General features: G+C 40.9%; 3 protein-coding genes across 3 annotated transcripts; 1 reads left to right on the forward strand and 2 right to left on the reverse strand.

The window, feature by feature from the left end:
* Positions 1-3,874: 3,874 nt before the first annotated feature.
* On the forward strand, positions 3,875-5,689 carry LOC116187185 (glycosyltransferase BC10). Its single transcript, XM_031515814.1, has one exon. The coding sequence runs from the start codon at positions 4,085-4,087 to the stop codon at positions 5,474-5,476; it is 1,392 nt and encodes a 463-aa protein (XP_031371674.1). The 5' UTR covers positions 3,875-4,084; the 3' UTR covers positions 5,477-5,689.
* A 4,544-nt stretch (positions 5,690-10,233) lies between these two features.
* LOC116187841 (putative clathrin assembly protein At2g25430) lies at positions 10,234-13,400 on the reverse strand. Its single transcript, XM_031516806.1, has 2 exons — positions 12,992-13,400; positions 10,234-12,543 (listed from the first exon to the last, which is right to left on the reverse strand). Exon 2 carries the CDS (start codon positions 12,519-12,521, stop codon positions 10,527-10,529), a length of 1,995 nt encoding a protein of 664 aa, XP_031372666.1. The 5' UTR covers positions 12,522-12,543; positions 12,992-13,400; the 3' UTR covers positions 10,234-10,526.
* Positions 13,401-15,914: 2,514 nt separating this feature from the next.
* Positions 15,915-21,086, reverse strand: LOC116187131 (probable LRR receptor-like serine/threonine-protein kinase At1g56130). The gene is made up of 19 exons (XM_031515732.1): positions 20,758-21,086; positions 20,093-20,255; positions 19,924-19,995; positions 19,727-19,798; positions 19,548-19,619; positions 19,394-19,465; positions 19,117-19,188; positions 18,957-19,028; positions 18,789-18,860; positions 18,633-18,704; positions 18,461-18,532; positions 18,318-18,389; positions 18,119-18,187; positions 17,820-17,885; positions 17,694-17,738; positions 17,481-17,545; positions 16,890-17,266; positions 16,462-16,657; positions 15,915-16,341 (listed from the first exon to the last, which is right to left on the reverse strand). Exons 1-19 carry the CDS (start codon positions 20,846-20,848, stop codon positions 16,163-16,165), a joined length of 1,971 nt encoding a protein of 656 aa, XP_031371592.1. The 5' UTR covers positions 20,849-21,086; the 3' UTR covers positions 15,915-16,162.
* Positions 21,087-27,194: the final 6,108 nt, after the last annotated feature.

Raw genomic sequence — 27,194 nt, forward strand, 5'->3', positions numbered from 1 at the left:
GTCGCGAACGAGAAAATTTTGAAGCGCGTTCCAACTGGGCTGCCGACCTGATTCGGTGGTCCAACCTGCTCTTTGCTCTGGCTTTTTTGGCTCACATTTCTTTTGCAGGAATAAGGGAGAGGCTTTTGTAAAAGGGCGTGACTGAGAGATGCAAATTCTAAAAGGACACCTTTCTATACGTCTTGTCTTCCCTAATCTATGTGCCCTATCTTGACTGAAATTTTGCGGGAAATTCCTCACAATGCCTGGAAGTCGATGAGGACATCCACTTCGTTCTATAGGCAAACTCGTACTCCACCTGATTGGAGGTGAGATCAACCCGTGGTAATCAAGCAGAGGCCCCGTGCCTCTGTAGTCCATGGAACCCAGCCAGCCGGTCCGACGTCAAGCCCCTTTGAGCAAATTATAAAGGTTCCTCCCCGTGCCTGGTCTATGTGCACGTAGCATAACCATAAGAAATTTTAGAGCTATGACCTATGGTATTATGCGATTCAACAAACACGGCTTAGGATTTGGGCTTGGCCTATTGAGATTGCTGAGATTGCAATTAGGCCCATACTGATTTTTCAGACGAATGCTTCATTCATGTGACGAGACAGAGGCCCCTAATTTAGGAGAGCCCCGAGTTTAATGTGTGATGCCCCCAGCGAACACACAATTCGAACCCCTCTCGTCTCATAAATTGGATGAGTATTACTTATTCACTTAATTATATAACACTCAATGAAAATACATTAAATAATCTCATAACGAACTCACAAATTCTCAGTTAAAAATATTTTAATTTATTCTTATTCTCATTCACTATACTCATTGAATATTTTCTCATGCATTGCAACCTTTCTCCTCATGCAATCCAACAAGTCCATTTTCAGTTTTTCCTAGTGGCCAAACGAGAAGGTGCATACCCTCCCACGAGATTTCTCGTTAGACGCAACGTTTGTTGTGATTAAGTTCCGTATCAGGTCATGTGAATTTTCTATTGACAGACTTACTCAAAAATTAAAAAGAAAAAAAAATCTATCGAGAGGAGAATTCGCATTTAATCAGGACTTTAAAAGATAAAAAGAAAATAAATAAATAAATTGATTCATAAGAGAAAAGATCCATCGCATCAACGGTAAAACTTCTCATCGCCAACTCTACACTGCCGATCTCGAAGCATTGTGCTTCGAAGTCGGGGGTGTGAAAGTGGTCGAGAGCAGAGATATAAATAACACATAATGAGAGTTCACAAGGTGGCTTTTATTCATCACTTTCTCCTAGGAATGACATTGAAGTGTCCATGTGATGATTCTTATTATATTATCTAGGAAGATCTAACAAAATGGAAAATTCATAGATTTGTTTTTCTCGATTAAAAATAATTCAGGCTTAAAATGGGATAGAGAGGAGGAGAAATATTTACGGCCACGAAACTCTCACTAACAAGACCAACACTAACAATATCACCATGAATTGATTTAAATGATTCAGCATTTATTCCTTTAAATAAGTATTAGAATATTGTAAATAAAAAAAAATTCACATCGAAAATTTTTTATCATTTAATTGCCGATCAAGTTTAAATTGGATTAGTCAGGATTAATAGAACTTTCGAGTACCAAGATGTATACCGAAAACAAATCACTAATAAAAATCAAAATTAAAGTTTATTGAGATTTGAGCTTACACAACACTGCACCAGCCCCTGTTTTCTCGACAGGCAGTGCTACAGTCGCCGATTCGGCTGTGCCGAATTCTCTCTGTAGTGGCAGGGTGGTAATTACACTAAAAAGCAAGGGCAATGTCCAAGCAAGAGCCATTCAGAGGAATTTTTTTTCCGAAGACTTACTGAGGATAATGATATAGACATCTTGAATTAATAGTATGAAAACACCAATTATGGAACATCGTCATTTATTACATTGCCGATTCTGCTTTCATACACGTACACAGCATGCCAGCATCATCCACTTCGGATAGTAATACTTGTAAGTGGGAATCTATGACCTCATTAAGGGGTTAATTTTCATTTTAATATATTTTAATTGAGGTCACTTAATATTTACTCGAATGCTTATTAGCTGGGTCCTAAAAGTTTCAAACTTTTCACCTCTTTCTTCCGGTCCAAGCATAAGATTATTGTCCTGTCTTTCTTCTGATCCTAACACAACAATATTGTCCCCCTTGATCCCGATTAAGTCAGATCAGATAGATCTCTAATATCAGTAGTTATACGATCGGGTCCTCGGTGTAAATTAGGACACATAACAGCATGTCTTTGATGTTTTCCTGATATGAAAAATGCATTTTAAACAATGAAAAAAATTATACATTTGGTCCTTTAAATTTGAATACATTTCAATTTTTGACATTTTTCTAATTTTTTATTTTATCGTTTAGATTCTATATCTTTGATTACTTTTCTATTTCAATCATTTTCATTTTTCTTGATTCATCTTCATCTAATACTTTTGATTACTTTTTTATTTTCATCATTTCATCATATTTTTTATTTGATAAGATTTTAAAATTTTGTCCTCGACCTTTTAAATTATTTTTTATCCTAAATCTTTTATTTTGTTCAATTTTTCTTAATATTAAAAGTTTTATTTTTTATACTTATACCCCTACAATTCTCATAAAATGCCCACACGGCATTTTTTAATTTCAAAAAATTATTATTTTAATTTCAAAAATAAAACAAAATATATCAAAATAATAAAATAAAAAATCGTGAACCTATTGAAGAGAATGAGTAGGGATGACCGTTTATCGCAGGCAATCTCGTTAGGGGTAATGGTGGTTTGTGTTAAGAGAATCAACACTCAAATTTGAGAGTAAAGAAATGAAAAATTATATGAAAAATTAAGACTATTGCGTTTCGATAGGCACGAAGCACACCTTTGAGCTTGGCAGAAACACACTATGCAAGGACATGGTAAACCTTGATGTGGGGAATGACATTGCAAGTGTAATTGTGGATGGAGATATACGCTTAAGGTGACATTCCCTAGGGTGGTAGTGCTATTTCGCCCCCTATTGTCTACCGCCGCCTCTCTCCCTCTCAATTTACCATCCTCCCTCACAAAATATATTTTGATTGATTTTTTTTATTTTTAAATTTCAGATAATAATTTTTTTTTATAAATTTCAACATGTAGTGTGGGCATTTTTATGGAAATTTGTGCGTTAGAAGTATAAGAAAAAAACGTTTAATATTAAAAAAATTTAACTAAAAAAAGAATTAGAATAAAAGAATAACTTTAAAAATTAATGATCAAAGATAAAATCTTCTCTAATAAAAAAATTTATAAAATGACGAAAAATAGAAAATCAATCAAAAGTATTAAATGAAAACGCATTGAAAAAAGGAAAAGGACTAATATAGAAAAGTATTCAAAAATATAGTATCTAAACAAAAAAAAATTAGAAAAAAGATTAAAATGAAAAAGTATTCAAATTTAGAGGATCAAATGTATAGATTTTCCTTAAATAATAAACCTATCAATCAGAGTCGTCAAGCCATTAAATCGAAGAAGATTTCTACAACGCAATGCCTGTACTGCTCATGCCTCTATCAATTACCATCACCATCGTATCAACATGGATTCAACCCGACCGATATATGCACTGTTCCGTAACATTCCAAACTCTCACTGCATCACAATTAAATTGTGATTCAAAGTAGTAAAACGATTACCATTGTTTTCAGTGTGAATTATGGTGACTTTCGTTTAATTCAGTCGAGTCAAGTTGGTCTATTCAAAGATAAAATTCTCACAATAATAATTTCTGCATTTACAAGAACTTGAATCTAAAAATTTAGATAAATGAAATAAAAATCAAATCGCTTGAAGTAAATCACATTAATTATCATTGTTTCACTCCAAAGAATTCTTCCTCGGAGTCAGAGAAGAAGAATTTCTAGGCCTGGATTACTCATATATACAGTGTGTCTGTATATATGTGGGGCCCTTATGCTCGTTTGTCCATCTCAGCCGTCAATCGTATCCTAGTCTTCCTTCATCTCTCACTCAACGTCAATTTCTCTCTCTAGATTCTCCATAATAATCACTCTCTCTCTCTCTCTCTAAAACTCATGCTGTCCCCAAACCCGCTGCCCCTCTTATTTGCTCTCCTCCTCTGCTTGCCCCTCGCCATCGTCTTTACCGTCACCACCACCCCCGAACCGACCGCCATCTCCTCCGCCTCCGTCGCCGCCAACGACGACCCCGTTACCGGCTATGCCTCTGTGGCCGCCGCCCACAATGGCCCAATGCACAAGCCCACGGAGGAGCCTCCTCCACCCCCTCCGCCCCCCAAAATCAAGAATTCCACTGCTACCAACTCGGCCGAGGGCCGGCCGTCAACCTCCACGGCCGCTGCCACTGCCCAAGTCGACCCGAAGGGTACCCCGGGAATCGAGTCTTTATCGCCGTCGAGGGACAAAATCGGACCTCGAAAAACTACACTCCCTCCACCACCCAGGATGAAGAATGCCACGGCCGCTGCTGCCGCTCCTCGTCCCCCGCCGCAGCCGGCGAGCTACGATGACCCTGCGGACGATGCCTTCTTCCAGGTCGCCTCCCGGGCCAGCGCGAAAGCGAAGGAGCCGAGGAAGGTGGCGTTCATGTTCCTCACCACCGGCCCCCTCCCCCTCGCAGGCCTCTGGGAAATGTTCTTCAATAACACTCCGAAGGATCTCTACAACATATACATCCATGCCGACCCGAGTGGTCACTACCACCACTCGCCGTTCAGGGGCGTGTTCGCCAACCGCGTCATCCCGTCGTCCAAGCGAGCTCTCCGGGCGACCCCGACGCTCATCTCGGCGGCGCGTCGGCTGCTCGCCAGCGCGCTGGTCGGCGACCCCGGGAACTACATGTTCGCCCTTCTCTCCCCGTCCTGCATCCCCCTCCACTCCTTCAACTTCACGCGGGACGTCCTCACCCGATCGAACAAGAGCTTCATCGAGATACTGGACGACGAGCCGGGGGCGTTCGACCGGTGGGCGGCGCGTGGGAGGGACGCGATGCTGCCGGAGGTGAGGTTCGAGGACTTCCGGGTAGGGTCCCAGTTCTGGGCCCTGAAGCGCCAGCACGCGCGGCTCGTGGTGCGTGACGTCACCCTCTGGTCCAAGTTCAAGCTACCATGCGTGAGGTGGGACACGTGCTACCCGGAGGAAAATTACTTTCCTACTCTCCTCAGCATGCACGACCGGCGGGGCTGTGTTCCCGCCACCCTGACGCACGTGGACTGGTGGGGCCGATACGACGGCCACCCGAGGACGTACAGGGCTCACCAGGTGGGCCCGGACCTGATCCGACGGCTGAGGAGCGACCGCCCCAGGTACGGGGACGAGCACCCCACCAATGGGTCGGTGCTGGTGCGGAACGGCCGGAGCCACCCGTTCCTTTTCGCCCGGAAGTTCGAGCCGAAGGCCTCGAAGCCTCTGATGGCCATTGCGGATGACGTCATCTTCAAGGATTAGCTTTAAGATGGGATCGCAGGCAAGCCAGGATTGGCACGTTCGTAAATTATTAGACTGGTGGCATGTATGTGAACTTTTTAACTTTATCTTTTCTTTTTCATTTATTTTTCACAGGGAAAGTGAATAGCTTTACATGGGAAAGGTATTGAGGGAGAGTCCCTTTTAATTTTGGGTATTAGTCGAATTTTATATTTTCACTCTTTTTTTCTTTTCTGGAAATGGCATTGTTGGATTAACATTATTGTCCAAAAAGAAATATTCCACCTACCAAAAATTTGTGAATTTTAAGAAATAGAATCTTTCCATTTTCAAAGAATCCATAGAGTTGAACTTTAATTAACATATTTTTGGGTGTTCTTACCCCAAAAAAAAATATTTTGAAAAAGTATTTTTCAGCTATAAGGAGCAATTTGAATGATATATATATATATTGTCGAATGAACATATATGTAGATTTCAGGCGCCTCTGATCTTTAATATGGATTTGGTTGTATTTGATTGGGATTATCTCAAAATAATCAATTACTTTTCAAATGGAGGGAGGAATGTTTATATCATGAATGCTGACTTTACCTTTTGCAAGCTTTCTTGCTATTGGGTTCAGCGTATTAACATATGTTCCATTTAATCAAATTAGGACAAAGTGCCCGAGCGTTGTTGTGGGTAAAAAAATTTTCAACTAATAATTATGTGATTGTAATTTATGCAATACTCGATAAAAACATGTAATCTCAACATATAGTAACAAGATTAAAATTATGAACTCTTAATTGTTGATAAAATTTTAGATTTCCTAGATGGTATATTAATTAATATATGTTATACAATGTAGAAAGTAAATCTCTTTATGCATTGTTTAAGAAATTTTTAATACTTTCTGTATTTTAATACTTATCCAAAAAAAATTATTTTTAATAATTAGGAAGCTATATTCTATTTCATTAGGCCATTTTGCTTGATCAATACTCGTTAGGATATCGAATTATATATGAAAATAATTATATGATACTTTTAATAAGAAGAAAACCATTATGATATATTGGGACTTATTAATTATCATAAATGTGTTTAAAAGTTTATAAATTATACCACAATTACAATATGATTAGTGACAAACTCATGATGAGAAAAATAGGAAGGAAAATTTTGATTACAAGAGAAAAGTTTATCGATGTTTAGAGAAAAAACTTGAAACTCATTATAAAAAATTTTGTCAAAGAAGAGAACTATCTAACAAAGAGAGAAAATTCTAAATATTAACAGTGGAATAGGCAGGAAATTGAAAAATATAGAGAATATTGGTATAAAAAACATCAGCACACGTTTTTTTGATGAAATAATTTATTCTGTATATGTGAAATATTTTATATTATATTTGTGAAAAATTTAAAAATGATAAAAGAAATTATTGCATGACATGGCAACCTAAGATTCCTCCATACTTAAACCAATTATAATTCCTTATATATATATATATATAGATATAATAAAATTTGAATGTAATAAATGATAGCCTTTATAACTTAACTTTAACAGTCTAAATAAAATATATGATGTTCAAAATTATTTTCGAACATCTATTACTATAGTGGAAGTATTAAGTGATTACCAAAAAAGGTTTCATTATATCTAAATAACCTTATTAACTGTCAGAAGACCAGATATATAATTAATTTAATTAATTAATTTTCAAAGAAAATAAGAAAGTCCTACTCTCTCCGTTTTTTTTTGGTAAAAAAAAAAAACCTTCTCTCTTAACAACCCACTTTAGCCTAGGACACATACTTTGGTAAGAAATTGGGAAAAAAAAATTTACTTGAAGTTGCCTCTTAAAAGCCACTTTCCTTTCTATAAACATATATAGTTTAACTTTTACTTATTGTAGCGATATATAGTTTAACTTTTACTTAATGTAACGATGTATTATATCTCATTATAATTTACTTTAGATGTTAAATCAATCGTTATGACGTTAAATCTATTATTATTTTCTAGTAAAAATTATTATTTTGATATATTCTTCTTTAATAATTTTTTATATTACTGCGAATGACACGTGTATATTCTCCACTGTACATATGAAAAGGAGAGAAAATACTTAAAGAAACGGAAAAATTGCTGCTAAAGTCCTAAACTATGGTAAAAGTTAAACTTTAGTTTTAAAAGTATCGTTTTGGCTCAAGTAGTCTTAAAAGTTTAGTCCGTTAGACATTTCTAATCATAAACCATAACCGGAAGTTAATGACATTAAATCGATTCACTTGGCACCTCCTGATTAGTCGGATAATATTTTTATTTTTAAAACTTTTAGAAATTCATAAAAAAGAAAAAAATGATTTTTTTTTAAAGAAGCGGGAGGGGAGCCCCACCGGCCACCTTCCTAGCGAGGTCGGATTCCTCTAGCGTCTTCACCGGTGGGGAAGGTGGTCTGCGAAGTAGCCCCCATCGGTGGGACTCCCTCCCTCAATCTCTGTTCGATGGCTCCACAGCAGGACTCCCCTTCCCCATTCTTTTTTAAAAAAAATTGTTTATTCTATTTTCTTTTAATTTTCTGAAAGTTTTACAAATAAAAATATTATTCGACCAATCATGAGGTGTCACATGGACCGATTTAATGCCGTTAACTTCTGGTTACGGTTTAGGATTAGATATGTCCAACAAACTAAACGTTAAAGATCACTTGAACTAAAACAATGCTTTTAGGACTGAAGTTTAACTTTTGTCATAGCTAAAAAAAAAGAGAGATACAGGTGGGCTTCTTGGGTGTGCGGATGCCATTAGAACTAACCGGTAAAGTCGCAAGTCAGGCTAGATTTATTTTATTTTATTTTATTTTCAAAACTATGAACCATAGAATATGCTTCGTTTGATTTTACAATCATATTTTTAAAATTTTAACTCTAACTTTAACTCTACTCACTATATAACAAAAGTCAATAACACAATTATTACTTTTCTCATTTTCTTCAATTTTTTAAACCATTCAATTCAATTTTTAATACTAAATTCTTTTAACTATCCATTATTTTTTTCACAATTCAACAATACAATCATTATTTTTTCACACTTTTTTCTCATAATTCAACAATACAATCATTACAACTCAATAAATCAAAACTCAACTCTACTTAACTCTAAAACCAAACACATGTTAATGTTTCATTTACTCAATCAAAGTGAAAAGTGCAAGAATCTCCCTACCTAAACAAAAAAAAAAGAGCAAGAATCTGTTTTTTCTTTTGTTTAGATTACTACTTTAAAATGTTACTTCCAGTGATTCTTGGTCAATAATTATCGCGCTGGGTGATTAGTATTAGTGTGATCGATCCAATTCAAAAAAATCTTTCTAAAGATAGTCTCAAGTAAAATCTCATGAGCCAGGTCCGGTCTCTTAAGGGTCAGAGTTGGTTCGCGATGGTATAATTGCGGCGATGAGGTCTGCACCAGTCGAGTCAAATAGATTGAGGAGTCAGCCATGGCCAAATTCTGGGCAATCCATAATGGGCTGGGTAATGTCACTCTGCTAAGTCCAATGGGCAGCCCATTGGACTGGTAGTCTTTTTGGCAAAATTACATCGGAACAAGCAGTGTGGGTCATCGGATTTTGCCCGGAGAACTGGATTAGTCGAGTCGAACCTAAGTTAACCTCGACACCCCCTATTTCATACCCTGAATCCGTTTTTCCTCGGTTTTTCTTTCTGTTTATTCTATTTAAGACGGCAGTCCGGAAGGTTTTCCTATTATTAGTAGACAAACACGACATCCACAACTCGGTCCTATCACGACTCCTGTGATCTCGACTCTTGCGACCAACATTCGATAGGTTTTCCATCCACTTCTAGCCTTTCATACTCCTAGATGTAGTTGACCTCTCAAAATCTCAATGTTGGTGAAGAGATGTGCTGCAGGCTCTGTTTGGTGACCCACAATTTTGTGGGGAGCCTTAGGATTGGCTTTCTAACTAATCACTTACCTAAAATAACCAAAGCATCGCATACCTACCCCATTTTCAAGCACCATACCAATCATGCTATGAACATCTTCGAAGAGTATTCGGCGAAAAAGCTCATTAAATCCCCCCATTCGGAGCACACGCAATGTCTCAAAAGTATGAGAGGAGATGCTTCCGTGCTGAGAAATTCGACATTCCTTTATGCGATTTCATCCATTGTTGTAAGACCATCGTTTCATAATGAAATTGACAACTTTTTACTCCAGTAGAGAATAAATTCTAGTGCCTTTCCTCTTTATGAGAATAAAGACCCCACCTTAGAAGAAAGCAGCTTAGTGGTCTCTCATTGCAATAATAATGTTGCTCAAAAGGGGATAAAGAGCATCGCGTTTTATGTACTTTAGATGCTCAGTTCCATCATGAAAAGCGAGGAAGAATCGGAAGCCCGGCGAGCGTTTTGTTTAATGCAGACTGCAGAGAATATGATGGTTTCATGCTAATATATGGTCCTTGCAAATCACTTGGTCAAGTGCAAGAAAGTCCATCTCATGCTTGATATGATAAAGTCCAACTCCTAGCCTATTGATTGTCATTTTCAATCAGCATTTCTGTCTGGTAAGTCACACTCCCTTGGATTATCCGTCACCCTTTCTGCCATCAGTTCTTATCACCACAGACAATCCTATCCATTTCAATCATATTAGCATTTGACTAGAACATGCTACGACATAAATTCAAACACGAGGGGACAAGACTTTGAAGATTAACCATTTAATTGGATCAACCGACCTTGCAATCACCGAGCAGTCAAGAAATTTGCCAATATAGAACGATAAGAACACGGGAAGTGTCACAAATTTGATTACAAAAGTCTGTCCTCCAACAAGCCATCCCCCCCTGAGAAGCATGCCCCCTCAGCTCAGAGTCTCATCTTTCCCTCCCCCATCGCACAAATTCATGACTAATATCACATTCATAATCATATCATTACAAAAAGAAGTAATAGCTACAAATTCATTCATTAAAATGGACAAAAACAGAGGTGGTCATCATTCTATGTATATATAAAAAGCAAGCAACGTGAGCAAGCAAACAAAATCAGTAAGGAGGATGGTAATACCCAGCGGGCTGTCCCATCCCATTGGCTGGAGGCATTCCATAGGGCATCACTGGCATACCAGCTGGGACCTGTGTGTAGAATCCTGTCCCTCCGATCTTGGCTAAACTAGTTTGGCCCCGCATCCCGTCAACAGCGTATTGCTGCCATAGATGCTGCTCCTGCACCAGCAAGTGCTGCTTCTTCTCCATATCTGCCATCTGAACATAGGAGGGAGGTGGGACGGTAAGGGAAGCAGCAAATGGGTCCTGATTCACTGTCTGGATGGTCCCATCAGGGGCAGGAAGAGCCAGCACGGGGGTAGCGCTCTTTCCGGGCCCAGGCAGTGCAATGCTACTTGCACTCCCTCCACTCAACTGGGCTGTGCTCACCTGCTGCCTCACCATTCCTTGATCGTACATTCCATTCAACAGCAAGGGATCAAGCCCACCCCCTAATGCAGCTTTCTGGTTGGTTAGGTTACTTGCAGTCTCCACCAAAGCCAACTCCCAGTCAGCCTTTCCAGGTTCAGCTGCTGGATTCTGCCATGCTGATGTCACTTGGGGTTCACCATTCGAAGGGAATGCTTCCCACGAGTTGTTCCCATTATTGGCCGCAGGGCCAGCAAAGAGGGCCAGAGCCAATGTATTCCCTTGATCATCGGCAGTGACTCCTTCATCTCTTAAGTCCACCAGATCCCCAGTAACTTGAGGCTTGGGCGGCTCAGGCTCTGGCTCAGGAGGTGGAGGAGGAGTGTAATTTTCGGGCGGAGGCAGCGCCTTAATCTCATTCATGTCAGGCGCGGGCTCCTCCTCCTGGGGCTCAGGTGCAGGCAACTCCTTTCTTTCAGGGCTCTTAGGTCTCTTCGCTCTATCCCTCACAAACTCCTCCAACGTCTCCAGCAACTTACTCGTAATCCTCTGCACTTCAGGATACTCAGATGACCTTGCCACACCAGTGTCCTTGCACCAGTTGTAGAACGCAATCAGCTCATCAATCTGTTTTGCAGCGCTAGCATAAGAATCGAAAGCCTTGACACAGTCTTCGTATTCCATGTCAAAGAACTTGTCAAGCAAGACTGCCAAAACCTCGCAAATATCAGCATAAAGCTGGAAACTCTCCTTCACGATGGGGTAAAGCGCAATCAGGATCATTCTATTGTTCTTTGCTAAACCGGTCGGTCTACATGACAAAAACCTATCCAGCAGCCTCTGCAAGTGACCCATCTTGCCAAAAATCCTCTCGGGCTTCATGTCCCTCAAGGGCGTAACTACCCTCTTCTCTTCTCTCCCTTCTCTCCCTCGCGCAGACTCGGCCATATCTCCATAAGATCTCGACCTCCTCATTCCTCCGCCATAGCTCCCATACTCTCCTCTTGAATCACCATAGTCATAGTCATACCCTCGAGGTGGTGGTGACCTAAAATCATCACGAGGACCATACCTATCTTCGCCACGAGGTCCATATCTATCCTCACTGTGAACGCTACTGCTCCCATTTACGCCTCCACTACCACCACCGCTCTTTCTTTCAAATAAACTTAGCTCAAGCTTCTGATCCAAGTACATGGCATAAGTCCTTACAAAAGCAGATTGGTCCCACGAAGTAGAGTGAGCCTCATCTCGAAAATCCGACATATTCAGCAACCTAGCTCCTCGCCTTGTTGCATACATTATCTCATCGTGGAAGATGGGATCGCCATCATTCAGCAGCCGGTGAATTAATGTGAGGGTTTTCAGTGCCACAATCCAATCCCGGGTCTTCCCGAGCCGTTTTGAGACCGCAGACACACAAGCATGGATGTACCCGCGAGAGTATGAGGTCAAGTTTAGGATCTCACGGATGTACTTCTCGTGGGCCGGATCATCATCGTGGCTTGTGGCCTTCACAATAGCGACTTCAAGCTCAGGCGCCATGTTACTCGCCACCTTGGCAATGCCAATACTGGTCTGGTCCTTGACAGCCCCGATTGCCTTGCGGATCGTGCTTGGAGCCATCACTGCTGTCGATTACACTCACCTAAAACAGAGATTCGACAAAAAGTTTCAATCTTGATGGAGATAAGCGTGATCAACTGAGCTCAATTTACCCGAATCAAAACTATCATTATTCTTCATCAGCCCTTTGACAGTGCCGATGGCATCGTCCAATTGTCACTCATCAGGCCATAAGAAATCTCAATTACATTGTTAATCGATGGTTATACTGGTTTATTCTTCAGCATCCCAAACAATTGTTGAGATTCAGTCAACTTCTAACAAATTAATCATGCTCGTGCAAATGGTTCGTCCATTGATGGCGTTGATTGCTTAATGATCGAGCTCAACGCCATCAGAACCGTTGATTTAACTCATCTAAAATCCTGCCTGCCGTTACAGCCTCATTTAAGCTGAAGCTAATCAATGCTTAACCGAAAGCAAAGTGCGTGATCAATGAAGCGGTTGATTTAGTGCAGGAGTTCGTTTACCGTTTCAGCTGAAGCTCTAGATCTGGCGATTAGGAGGCAGAAGGCGGCAAATCCGTTGACTTCCAATTGCCGTTGGCAACGGTCAGATCCCAGAGCTCGAGCTCGATTTGCAGGAGGTAGTGAAAGTGCTCTGAACTGCGGGGCACCTCCGGTAATGCCGGCGGCTGTTCCTGTGTCTTTCTCCTCTCGGTGAGAGAGATCCGTAACGGATGAACAAGGAGGGGGAGACTGGCAGCGGCGGCGGCGGCGACGGCGTGGCGCGATCTGGACCGTCGATCTGCACGGAGATCTAGGCGAGGGAAGGCGGAGGGAAGCGATGCGATCTTCGAGCGGAGGTGTCGGGGGGGCTCTCCTTGTGCCTCTCTCTCTCTCTCTGTCGGAAGCGAGAACTTTGTGGAGGAGAGAGAAAATTAAGAGAGAGAATGGGTGGCCAGTCGAGTCTTGATTCGGTGCGGTCGGGTCTATGTCTACAGCTGAACAGATGCGTACGGTCGACGGTGAAAGCGATGCTTCCAGTTTTCACTGGGGCCGTTGATTGGGTCTCTGACCTTTAATCTGGACGGATCCAGGTGCCCGTAAGACACGTGGCAAAGATCAGAGGCATCCCAGCCAATTACAGTGGGACCCACTCCTTTTTCTTCTCATTAATAAGTAAGTAATTTAGTTTTGGGTAAGAATAATTAATTAATTAATTTTATTATTTATTGTTTGATATTGGAATATAAATTAATGGTTTCCGCTTTAGGAATTGCAGTGCGTAGCAGAAGCTTCTGAAATATTTTTTGTTTTTCCTTTTCTTTTCCCTATTATTCTTTCTAAAGAAAAAAATTTCCTACTTCTACTTCTACTTCTACTTGGAGTGTGTTTTCTATTCTATCTGTTTCCGAAAAATTTCACGGGTTAAAATATTGATCCTGATCTATAATTATCAAAAAAAATTTGGTGCGAGTTCTGCCCATAAAAAAATGACATTTTCTTTATTACGGAATTGGCTGATTTTTTTCCCCCATATTTCGCTCTTTAGCATGATTATTTTTCCATAATATAATTATTGTAAGAGCCCAGAAAAAGGAAATTCCATAAACTTTCCATTTTTTAAAACTAAAAGAAAAATAAAGGTTTGATCTCTAAGCTGTCTTTAATTGCTTGACGATCATGTGGAAAAACAACTGGCGTCGGTGGATTTTAAATTTGTAATCAATAATATAAAAATAAAAAATGAGTTGACGACAGCGAAATGATAAAGCCATATTGTCCGGCTAGGAAAAGGAAAAGTAAGTCAATAAATAAATAAGGCTGTATGAATGTAGCTGGTGTTTGGTTCTGGTCAATGTAAAGAGTCGTTGAGTTGGATGCCAATTATCTACTGGAACTGACTCAAAACTGTCAAAATTATGATATCATAAGTGTCAAAAATAGTCATCAAAGTTTGCCATGTAAAAACACATTGACTCGCTTCATGTAAAATAAGTTTGTTTTCGCATTATCTATAGATTTACTTCTAACAATTGGCATGAAAATCGAGAAAAAAAGAAGAAGAAAGAAAACAGTATCGGGTTCACGGGCTATAGTATTTCTTTTTTTGGTACTTTAACAAACTCCCGAAAGATCATTTATGTAAAAAAATTTAAGTAGGTCCATTGCCATTAAATGGTCTCATACGTTGTTTTGTTAGAGGAAATAAGTGCTCTCATACTTAGGTGGATGATGAATGTGAGTGCATTTTCACCTAAAGGGCGAGAAAAATTTTAATCAAAATAAGTTCAACTGATCGCTGTATCTTCGATTTCTGGTCGAGCATGCGGTGGAGCTGCTCCTGCGCGTTCATGGATGAGTTCGTCATCCGCCACAGATAGAATACTTAGGAGATTATAGAATGGGCTCCTGAGTCCTGCCAGTCCCAGTTCTGTCTCAAGAGACCTTTCGCGCTGTTCGCTTCTAAATGTACTGGGAAAATGATCCGATGAACCTGCAGCTGCAAAACGATGCCGGGCAGATTGGAAGAAGTCAGGAACTTTGTTTGGCAATATCGCCTGTAAAGAGCAGTTTTCTGTTTCTCGAACGGGGAAAGGAGAATTAATGTTGTTAATCTTTGGTGCCATGTTTACCAGAAAATGAGATGCCAATCTGTGCTCTAGGAAGGAATGCAGCAAGTTCCTCTACTGGACCATGAAAGGTGAATATCGAAAACGGTGTTCGTCCCATTTTCCACCGACGTCCTTCTTAAGCATATGTTGGACCCGCCTGCTTCCTTCCGAATGTTGAAGTCTTGCAGCAATCACTCACCCTAGGAGGAAACATCGAGTTCGTCGATTTCGTAGGATATGGCATTGGAAAAGCATGTGTACTCGGGTTTTTCCTTCTATATGTCAGCAGCGTTCGCAGAAGCGTGTGTTGCGTAGTTTTACAAGAGTAAGTGGGTAGTTTTGAGCGTGATCAAAACTGCAATGCCGATGAAGCTGCATAAATTGGAAATTAGAAAAACAGTAGTCCGCAAATAGACAGCCGTTCTATACATAGAAGCTGTCTCCCGTATTTTCCAGAAAACTCAGCTTCCATGACTTCTTAAACATTCTCGTGCGCGAGTCTGCTGAAAACCGTTGATGATCTATTAACCGGTCCAATGAAATATTGTGGAATATTGCCTTCATAACATGCTAGGAACATACTAATGTTATTTAGCTACGAAAATGGAGTACCATAAAGGAGATCTTGGTGCTAGGCTTCTTATTTTACTCCCTTACCGAATGATTTTGATGGAATGCCATATGTTACACGGGAGAGGAAGTGGCTGCTCAAGGCAAGATTGTGGAGCACCGTGTCTTTTTCAGTCAGTCGCGGGAAGGCCAGGAAGGCTGTACGAAACTCAGTAAATACGATCCCCCTTTTATGCTTCTGCGATGGTAATCCAAGATTCCAAATATATCTATAAAGAACTTGAAAATTACCAGAATTTTCAGTTATACTATATTCCGCAAACAGTTGGAAGATATTAACACAGATCAAGTTGAACATAATCTTCACGTATTACACACGTTAATATATGGTGAAGAGAAGCACACTGGTCTTTAATCTCGAGAGGCAACAGGACACATGCATTGCGATGAATATGGCCGTTTGGCCAAGATAGAATCTTATTGGATATATACACTTCTGTGTGCCATCACTGGATCATCCCTTTCTTGGCGAGTCTGTGTGAACCTGGACGTGCTCCGGTGAGTTCTTTGTCCACCACAAATAGAAGACCGAGGAGATTATAATGAGAGCTCCAGCGCATCCCAGTGCTATCCCGAGGATTCTTGCCGTGCGCTTCTTGTCACTATTGGAAGATGATCCCACGGATCCTCCATCTGTCAAAAAAAGAAAAGAAGTATGCCGGTAAAGGAAAGATATCAGCGCTTCTCTTTGACATGGGGAGAATGGGGAAAAAGCTTTCCGGGGAAAGGGCAAAGCCAGTAGAGGAGTAGGACCTTCCATCACATGGATGGCTGAAACGAGAGGCCCGTACGTGCTCTGAGCAGGAATGCAGCAAGTTCCTCTGCCGGCCCATAGAAAGTGAATATCTATTACGGTGTTTGTCACATTTGCCTCGAACGTCTTTATTGAGGCTCTGTTGGATCCGCCTGCTTCCTTCTGAATGTTGAAGTCTTGAAGCACTCTCTTGCCCTTCAAGGAAATATAGAGTTCGTCTAATTTGTAAACATTGACATGTAAAAGTTCGACTACAAGAGATTCTGCATTTTCAGATCAGCGCATTCCTATGTGTGCTTGATTTTGCCAGAGTAAGAGAGTATTCGATGTAGCTCCATTCTGCTCAATTACGAATAATTAAGAATCTAGTGCGCGTATAAACTCTGCATTTGCTCTGCTTTTTAGTCTTAAAACAGTGCGATCATACCTGAATATAAACATCAAACAAACGCCGCCCGAGAGCTTTCCAAGACTGAGAATCCTCGATCTTTATCTCCGCAAAGTGAAGCTCCACATTATATTTCCCATTCCTTAAACCGAGGCCATAGTACCTGAGGGAGTTGGCGGAAATTCTCGCAGTTTTGTATAGTTCTGACTCCAGAGCTCCAGTGATCTGAGAGTCTGTCTCAGCTATGTCGTGGGGCCCGTGCGGGTTGAAAATAAAGTATCCGCTGCTGCTGACTCCCCATTGGTGATTGGAGCTTCTGTATAGAGATGCAGCTCCGAGTGTTTCAGAGTCGTCCTCGAAATTAACACCAGAAGCAGAGATCTGATCGGTTCCTCCACAGTTGACAGCAAATGAAGCTGCACAAAATAGTTGCAGCATGTTCTCTAGCATGAGGAATCCTATCACATTCCTCTTTTCATAAACAAATGACTGCATATAACATGCTGGGACATGCTAATGCTACCTAGTAGGGAAAGTGGAGTATCTTAAGGGCGTTTTGTTCTTTATTTTTCAGCTTTCGGAAAAAGTCATAAAAGAGAGATTTATAGATGAAACGTGGCAATCACTTACAGGCTCGAACTTTTGCTGGGCAGTTTGTACTGCTGTTAAGGCACTTAAGCATGTCAAACGTTTTCCTGCATCCATAGTCATTAAATTTGTTAGTGAAACTCATCTAGCTCATAGAGAGATAATCTATAACAAGTTAAGGGCTTCCTTAAAACAGCCGAACTAAAGCTAAAAGGATTGGAGAAGCTTTTCTCAGACAGTATCAGTTTGTGATACCCGTTTTCCAAGTTGTTCGCATTTAGTGACGTCCCAACAAAGTTCCTGAGAAGAAAGGGCAATGAGAACTTGCAACCATCGGATTTGAAGTTTCAGAAGTGAAGTCAAGTGAAGGCGTTAACTTACAGTGAAACTCTCCCATTGTCAAAAAGCAATGGTAAGTTTCCCGAAAGGGGATTGAACGAGACATCTCTGCAAAACATAATTTGCTGGGATCAAAATTGAGTATTATATATTTTATATGATCCACCATATCTTTCAAATATTTTTCTCAAAATATATGATGAACAAAAAGAAATCTCAACCCAGATAATTTCATTAAAAGGGATATTTTCCATATCCCATTTTCTGCGTGTAGTTGAACACACTGGCAGGATACAGGAATGCATAGGCAGAAGTTGACCCCCGTCCAGGCAGAAACTTACAATGCAAGTAGGCTCGAACTAACAATATTTGCAGGAAGCTCCCCACTCAGGTTGTTGTTCCCAAGAAATCTTAGAAAAGAAGAGGACAATGGTAGCACCATCAAATAATGTATATCATTAGACAAGAATTACAAAGGTTAACTAAATCGTAGCATAAGTTATTTACGGAATGACCTCTGAACAGAATGAGCGAACTCACAAAAATTGGATTTGATTGAAATCTTGGAAGGAAGCTGGTACTTGCCCACTTAACTTGTTAAAGCTCAAATCCCTGTCACAGAAAATTATATGAGTAACGGAAATTTGTGGGGAGTCGACTTCGTTGATCAATGAATGACTCACAAGTATATCAGCTCAGAAAATGTGCCAAGCTGTTCAGGAATTTGTCCAGATACTCTGCAATTTCTTAACGATCTGAAAACGGCAACAAGTTTCTTTGACATTAAGAATATCAGCAAGAGGAATCTGGAAATAAAACGACCTTTTCTACAAAGTCGACAAATCGAAATCTTACAGCACAGATAGACTGGTTTGGTTCTGTAGAAAATCGAGAGATGAATCCTCTCCGGTGAGGTCACCAAGTATCCTGCAGAAAGAATGTTCTTTAGAAAAGTAAGAGCTTGGAATGGCAGCAGTGGAGGAACATACGGGAATGAAAATTGAAGATTACAGGTTGTTCAGCTTGGTTAGAGTGCTAAAACTGCTTGGAATCGGACCTTCAAGCAACGTACCCTCAAATCGCCTGTGGAAAAATATTTACTACACAGCAGCCTATGCAAAAAATGATTCACAAGCTAAATAGAAAAGGAAATTTTCCAAATGTAATAACAGTGCTTACAGATCCATGAGCTCTGTCAGGGTCCCGAAGAATTCAGGAAGCATTCCGGTGAAAAGATTATCAGAGGCCCAACTGAACATTCAGCTGAGCGGAATTAGTCACAAATTACAAAATGAGGTTGATAACTCGGAAGCATGAATACAAAAATGATGGAAAATACAGCTTCTGGAGTAATTTCAAATTTCCGAGTTCCTGTGGAATTGGCCCAGTCACTCCACTGCTATCGATGTACCTGTGAGGCAAGTAATAGATTAATTAGTCGTAGCAAAGAAATTCAAAAGTTTGACAAAAGACTATGACAAGTTTCCTTGTAAATATCTCGAGTTTTACTAAATAAAATATTTTTGATGCTTCCTTAATACTCAGGAGAGATTTCTTCTGGCGAAATGAGTGAAGAGTGAAACTAGACATTTGGAGATTTAGATGGTGGTGCTTACAGCTGCTGCAAATTAATCAATTTCCCGAGCTCTTTGGGTAAAGGTCCATGGAGATTGTTTGAACTGAAACTTCTGCAACAAGAAAGACAATTGTGATTAAACTTCGAGTTCCTCAGTTCCCGGCCCAACAAGAAACTGTTCGATATTTACGTACAGCGAAATCAGCTTGGTTAGATTGCCAAGCTGAGGAGGCACCGTGCCACTCAGATTATTTATGCCAAGGCTACTGTTTGGTTCCTCGGCACCAAGAAAACAAACTTTTGTCAGTAATTTAGTTCAACAGAAATTCTGATAAATCCTACTGAGGCATTGAGACAAGGGTCAGGAAATTACAGGTACTCCATCTTCGATAACTGTTCGATTTCTACAGGTATTGGTCCACTTAAGACATTCTGAGCCAAATTTCTGTACCATGAATCAAAATGCAAAGCCTAATCAATAAGAGAAAGCAACTTTCCCAAGCAACGGAAAACGAAAACTGAATAACTTCTCTGCAAACCAAAACGACCCCGAAAAGTTTGGTTTCTCACAAGTCAACCAGCTCCTTGAGAGCAAACAGCTCACTGGGGATCTCACCAACAATGTCCAGCGCATAAACTTTCCTGAACCGACAGATATAAGAACAAGATAAGAGTTCAATCTTCACATACAAAAGATCGAGAAGGGGAAGACATGACAAGAGAGTCGATGGAGACTGACAGGTGAGTGATGTGGCAGGCGTTGCTTGCCGTTGAGCAACCACACGCAATCCTAGGATTGGCGTTCTCAGGCGCCCAGGGGGCATTTGGGGTGCAGGGATCAACTGTCAAATTCAAGAACCTTCCCAGTCCCCAGTGCTCCGCTATCTTGCCCAGAGCAGCCACTGCCCACCAAGAACAGATCTCAGACATTAATTAGTTTGAAGAGAGAACAAAGTGTTTCCAGTCCGGGTTTTGTTTTTAGTGTTTTACGTGCTTTCATCTTAAGTTCTCCCGCTTCTCCGTATAAAAGTAGAAACCATACTCGGAACGATCTTTTCGGAAAACATTTTTTTTCTTCAAGAAAACCAACAAAATTCTCATAGATGCATAAAAAGAACATTGCCATGTTCTTCTGCAATCTTCTCTGACTGGAATGTGAATATGAGGAAACGCTTCCTGCACTTACCATCTCTAAGGAGTAAGAAACTCTTCCATGGACTAAACCGACAACGAAAAGCGAAGAAATTTCACGAAGAGTTCATAAACAGACGCAAGTACCAACTCCCGAGCCCAAAACGACAACAAACAGATTGTTCCCTTCTATGAGCAGAAGATTCAACGCCGTAAACAAATTCGAACACTTGAATCTACGGAAAGAGAGAGGGAGGGGAGAGAGGGCAAGACCTTCATTCGGGTCAGTCTGTGGCTGAGCAGAGACAGTGACAAGAACAGCAACAAGAAGAGCTATAGAAGAACTCAGCCCCAAGACCCCCATAACCGAACAGCAGCCAGCAAAAGCAGAGCAAGCTGAGAATAGCTAAGAGCAGCAGCAGCAGCAGGTTAATGGCAAAAAGACCGAACACGAGTTGCCCCCCGCGTTGAACTTTTAGTACGGAGAATTGCCGGGGGTCGTTGTTCTTTATTTCCGGTAAAAGGGGGGTGTCTGGGCGTTATCTGTTTGTCGGTAGTGGTCTGCGAAGTTGATGCCGGTCGGAAGAGAAAGACTTCATCTCGTCGCTTTGACTTGGCTCTGTCTGTCCCCGGAAGCTTTGCCTGCTCTGTTTTCAATGGCAACAAACGTCACGAATAGACTTCTACAGGGGCTTTCTCCCACTTGAAATTTTCTGATTTAAAAAGATTATTTTGTAGTTATATCCCTAAAGTTTATGACAGGTTTTCAATTTGCCCCCTAAGGTGGGTTTTATTGGCTAAATGTGTTGTTTCACCTTTTCTAAATATTTGTGCAACTATCAATAGATGGTGTAAGGTAGTGACACATGACTTTGCATATTGATTTAGAGATCGCATGTTCGATACCTAGTGAGACTATCTGTGGCCCTTCATTAATTGTTTAAAATTTCTCTTTCATTGTATTGTACTAGACCTTAGGACTAATATGTGGAAGGTTTTTAATAATGTGGTATGGCAAGTCCAATAGGGGTGCCCAGCGAATACTAGCATGCCGAGAGGCCCGCTCTGGGCCCATACGGCTTGCTTTTAAATATTTCTTAAAAAATTTTAAAAAAGACAGAAGAAATAATTTAATAAAAAAATTAATAATATAATTAGTTTAAAAATAATGTAATTAATTGAAATTTTTAATTAATTTATCTTTTATTAATTTAATTAACTAAATTAATTCTTTTATGGTTGATTCATTTAAGTAATTATTATATCAAATTATTTATATTATATAAATACATATTTATTCATATATAATTTAAATAGTGGGTGCTAATCATTAGAGTGACTTTTTCAAGTGAGTGCCTTGCATTTTAACATGGAGCCGAGATGGCTTCGGGTTAGGAATAAGAGGCACGCTAAAGAGACACTCCCATTGGACTTGCTCTTAGGACCCAATGATAATCAAGTTGTAGCATGAACCGGTTCACAAATTTGGTTTAATTAAATTTTAATGAACCTGGTAATTTTATGCCCTATTAAAATCTCCATCCAATGTAAGTGAAGTTGATTTTCTTTAGGGAAAATGACACCGTATATCACAGTTTGAAGACAAGTATCACAGTGCATCATATTTCGAAAAATTAACGGTGTATCATATTTCAAAAAATTAACATGGTGCATCAAGAAAATTTTGAAAATTTTCACCGTGCATTATATCGTTACTCTTTCGTCCAAAATGGGATTGAATGGTGACGTTACAATATTTTCAAGGATATTATTGCACAAAATAAAACTTAAAGAATTTAAACGAAATAAAATGAAAAATTTTAAAAAAAGAAAGCGAAGGGGCTGATCGGGGGCCCCGTCGGCCACCGGGCACCCCCGTCGAGAGTCGACCCCCCGATTGGGGTGGTCGGCCGGCTCAGACCTGGCCGGCGACCCCAATCGAGGGGTCGACTACCGGCGGGGGTGCCCGGTGGCCAGAGGGGGCCCCCCGATCAGCCCCTTTGTTTTTTTTTTTTTACATTTTTCATTTTATTTGATTTAAGACCCTCAAGTTTTATTTTGTGCAATAATGACCCTGAAAATGTTGTAACGTCACCATTCAATCCCATTTTGGATGGAAGAATAACGATATGATGCACAGTGAAAATTTTCAAAATTTTCTTGATACACCATGCTAATTTTTCAAAATATGATATATTATGATACTAATATTCAAACTGTGATATGTCTTGGAATTTTCCCTTTTCTTTATTGTAACTTTCTCCCCCAAGTGCATATCATATGTTGAGCGGACAACTCCATAACTCTCTTTCCCAATGACCTCCTCAATTATGTAATGGCTCCCTTCACCGTATTCTGTGAAGAAATCTACAACTATCGATGACTACATGAAATCTAACCTCAACGATTCCGGTGACAATTTTTTTATTGTCCCCTTATTTGCTCCATTTCTTAAAGAGTATACATTAATTCAGCTGATGCACATTCTTATTCTTTTAGGACAAAAATTTCAACAGAACACTTCCAAAATTACTCAGATGTAATGCCAAAGAAATGGAGAGTTACAGTAACTAATATTAAATTAAATAATAAAATAAGCCATCTTTTCTCCTCTCATATGAAACCATAGAGTTTCTGGAGCATCTTTTGGAAAAGGTTGTATACCCTGTGAGATCTAAGCAAGGGCGTGTCGACATCCCGAAGGTATAGAACAATCGGGCTGGTTTTTTATTCATAGAGAAGAACCTGAAAACCAACCAACATATGAAATTGAATCACAAGCCATCTGGTGAAATGAGAATTAAACAAAATGAGGAACTAGGATGATTATACTGTTATAACTTGTAAAGAGTCTGAATGAAGAGCTTCTCATCAAAGGACCAGCTGCTCGTGCCCTTGAGCGGAGCTGAAAAGGAGAGACTCCCATCAAAACCGAGACAAGCCCATGAAAGCAGATAAGAAGTACGACACATTTTCAGAGGAAGGGGTACTGGCAATTAAAAAACTGGAGGATTAGAGAGACCCTCCTCTGATCAAAAGACTTAAAATTCAAAACTATGATAAGCAGCTTGTTGAAGGAACTTTTCTTCCAAATGAACTACCTTGATGCAATGTCCACTCCGCTGCTTTGCCTCCTTAAACTTCCAGATGGACATATGCAGCACTTGTTAGTAGGACCCGTGTCCGGTCACTGTTTTTTCCAATAGATATTATCGAAGTTAATATACTTCAACTGGATAGAAGAGAGAGTGAAGAAACAGAGGAAACATCATGTTTCTCTTCAAAGGCTTCATGGGACTCATATAAAGAATCTGAAAATTGAAGGGATCCATCTTGACATAATACCACCAACCTTAGAAACTGTTTACACCTGTTTTTTGAACATAACGGCCGTTACAAGGCTGTGACGGACGCAATGATTTGGTGAGCTCAATTAGTTGAATTTGGGTTCATTTAAGGTCCACGACTCGATATTTGCATTTTTGGATATTCAAGGAGCCCCGTGTTATAAGGTAGTCCGGGAAGAGGCTGATCGAATGGCGCAAGTCAAGCGTAGTTGGCCCGAAGAAAGGAAACGCGTTCATGCTATTGGTGATGGGTATGATGACGAGTACGAAGTTAGAGCAGCTGAGATTGTTGCTGATAAGCCCGTGAATTGCCCATCTCTTGTGCGAGCTAGAGGCGGAAAGGGTGAGAGACCGAATGCTTTTGGGCAGTTGAAGTATTATACCTTTGATTATCTAAAATTGATGAGATTTTCAATTATCTTTTGGATGCAGGATTGGTCAAGTTCGGAACCGATCATAAGCATCCAATGCCTGAGGAGATAAAGAATAAAGATTTTTGCCGAATCCACGGCTCGTGGAAGCATTCAACCAAGGAGTGCTACGAAATATCATCCAAGACAAGTTGAATCGAGGAATGATCAAGATGGTCGAGAAGCCCATGCGGGTGGATACAAACCCGTTTCCTCAGACATCTAACGTCATGTCAGGCTCGGATGATTTGAGAAGCATCCTCTCGAGGTCAAGTGGCCAGGATAATCAGGAAACATCCGCAGCTGAGGAAGTAAAGAAGATCCTTAGGCGAATGTTTATTGAAGATAATTTGTGTCTCCATTACTTGGATTTGGTGATAAAGGAGAAAGTAGTATCATTAGCACCGAACCCACCTTAGGGAAGTAAGCAGCGACACAACCATGGGACGTTGTCAACTGACAGGTGGCCTCGAAGATGGACACCCCAGATCAGCCAGGAACATGGGGATAACTCTAACACTAATGCAGCGGCCAGCCAGGCCGATGACGTTGCAACTCATCCTAATAGCTCAGCTGCAATTAACAAAGGCAAGCAGTCGATTGTCCAGGATGCTCGGGGGGTTGCGGCTGACACTGAAACCGTGGCCCGAGAGCAAGGGAAGCGGCAAGTACTCAACAAGAGGATTGGTGCTTTGTACGATGGAAGATTTAAGAGACATTGGAGTTTTCGTAATAGAGGGGTAGCGGCTGGCCGTCTAGCCGCAACCGAGATAGAAGAGTCAAATGACTCGAATGCTCGGGGGGTCGACATGTCTCTCCAAAGTCATCTGGAGGCATTAGCTGGCTTAGATTACCCTAAGAGATTGCGCTCAGTCGTTCAGCGCGTTCCAGCCACGGAGCGGCCGCTAGCCAATGTCCTAGCTGAGCAGTGGAGAAGAGCAGTGCACCCAAGGAATCCGTGGCCATTAACTAGGACCCAGAAAAAAAAAATCCTCATGCATATATGACGCATTGTATGCTTCTTTATCGCCTTGCTGCTTTCTCTCCATTCCTCATGAGCCAATCTCATGGGACGTGCTTCAGCGAAGCTCTCTCCAGCGAGTTATCGCTTGGCATGTCATTGTAGCAATACTCCACCAGATTGGCTAACAAAGGTGACCATGGTGCAAAATTCGTAAGCCATTATGACCAACGTATATTATTATACGGGGAGGACAACACTTGCTTCCTCATGCTTTAGCCTGCGCGAGCTGAGATCATTATTGTGACCTTCGTTTGAGGTCGACCATGTCTCTCCCCACAATGATGGGTCTTCGCTCTTTGATGGCCATAAGTCTCGCTACTCACGACCTTGCAGCACATACTTTGCTAGTTGTTTCATGTCGGCACACCTCAACCTTGACCACCATGCAGTTCCCTATTTGTCTGCGAGGGTACACATCCTCTAATCAGTACGCGAGGGTGCACGTCCTCCAGTCGGTACATAAGGGTTGTGACCTGAAATCGCTATGAGATGCACTCCAAAAGCTTGTGAGATGCATGGTAAATATAAATGCATTCGTATACACGTATTTTGTACTGAGTTGAAAATGGACGAGTGATATTATGGCCTTGCAGCACAAATATGCAGATGGAGATTATAAGGCAAGGGCTATATAGGTGGAATCATATGTTTGTTTAGAAATCCCTTCAACGCTCAATGAGAAGGCTTGCGGAACGCAGTAGTGATATAGGGCAACTCCCATCGCGGCACTACCACAGTTTCACCTTAGGGAGATCACGCATATGATGTGTCACCAAGACACTAACGGGAAAGCTATCAGACTTCTCCGCTCGTATGCCATAGAGCCTCCACTAGAAACTAAGGCCTCGACTCGAACCGCAAAGACATTCATGGCCAAATGAGTCCTCTCTAAGATCGACCATGCATCCTTCTGTGTTTGACGACTCGCAGAGTAATATATCTGAACATGTTGGGGTGTCTTTCGATACTACTCTTCTATTGATTGTGAACTCGACCAACTCTTGTGGCAGCATGATTATTTGAACGAAGGTTCTGGCCTTGCCTCCTCTCGTCGGTGCAACTCAACCACTGCAGCATGGCCTCGCTACTTGGCGTGCTTCGCTGCCACTGGCCATTGCATATGATTGGTTCTCCGGCATATGGCAACGCTATACCTTGCAATTCCCTTTCATAAAAGGAATTAATCAAATGAAATCCCATGATATACATATACCTATATGCATGTTATTCTTGCATGAAAGAGAACCAGAAGACGTGAAACTGATCCTCTGTCTTATGAATAGACTTGGCAAGAAGAAGAGGGTTACTTAAATTAATCAAATAAGATAAAGAAGTGGGGGTCATCTCATCTTCTTCGCAAGAGCGAGAATAGCCCAATTATTCCCCGATTGGAATTCCGGGCCCACGATCGTCTCACTCGACGAGGATCAAAGAACTCGAGCTATCCGGCAGCGGCTCCGGGAGGGGGGCACTAATAACTTGCACGCCAACTGATAGCACATTGCAGGAAGAGAAAAACAGCGCCGAGGTTTTATTACCGCGAAGCAACCAGGTGTTATTCGAATTTGTGAGAGCCAACGCAAAGGAGGGGTCAATGCGATTCCAGCCGCGGCATCAACATGTCTTCACCGTGAAGATATCACGTCCTCATCTGGACGGCGAAAGCGTGATTTCGCTGAGGCAGTCTACAGCTTCACTGGGATGAGATCTTTCTCGTGTAGCATCAGGACCACTCATGATGTATCGATCATCATCAAAGTCATTATTATGACATGAATCTCCAAACACAAAGCTGATCATTCTCGTGGGAGAAAATTCGCGGAACCTCTGTGACTCGGCCCGTTTGATTTCGTAATCTGATTTTAAAATTTTAACTCTAATTTAACTCTACTCACTCACTACACAACCAAAGTTAACAACACAATTATG

This window comes from Punica granatum, chromosome 8 (assembly GCF_007655135.1).
Source record: "Punica granatum isolate Tunisia-2019 chromosome 8, ASM765513v2, whole genome shotgun sequence".
Lineage (NCBI taxonomy): Eukaryota > Viridiplantae > Streptophyta > Magnoliopsida > Myrtales > Lythraceae > Punica > Punica granatum.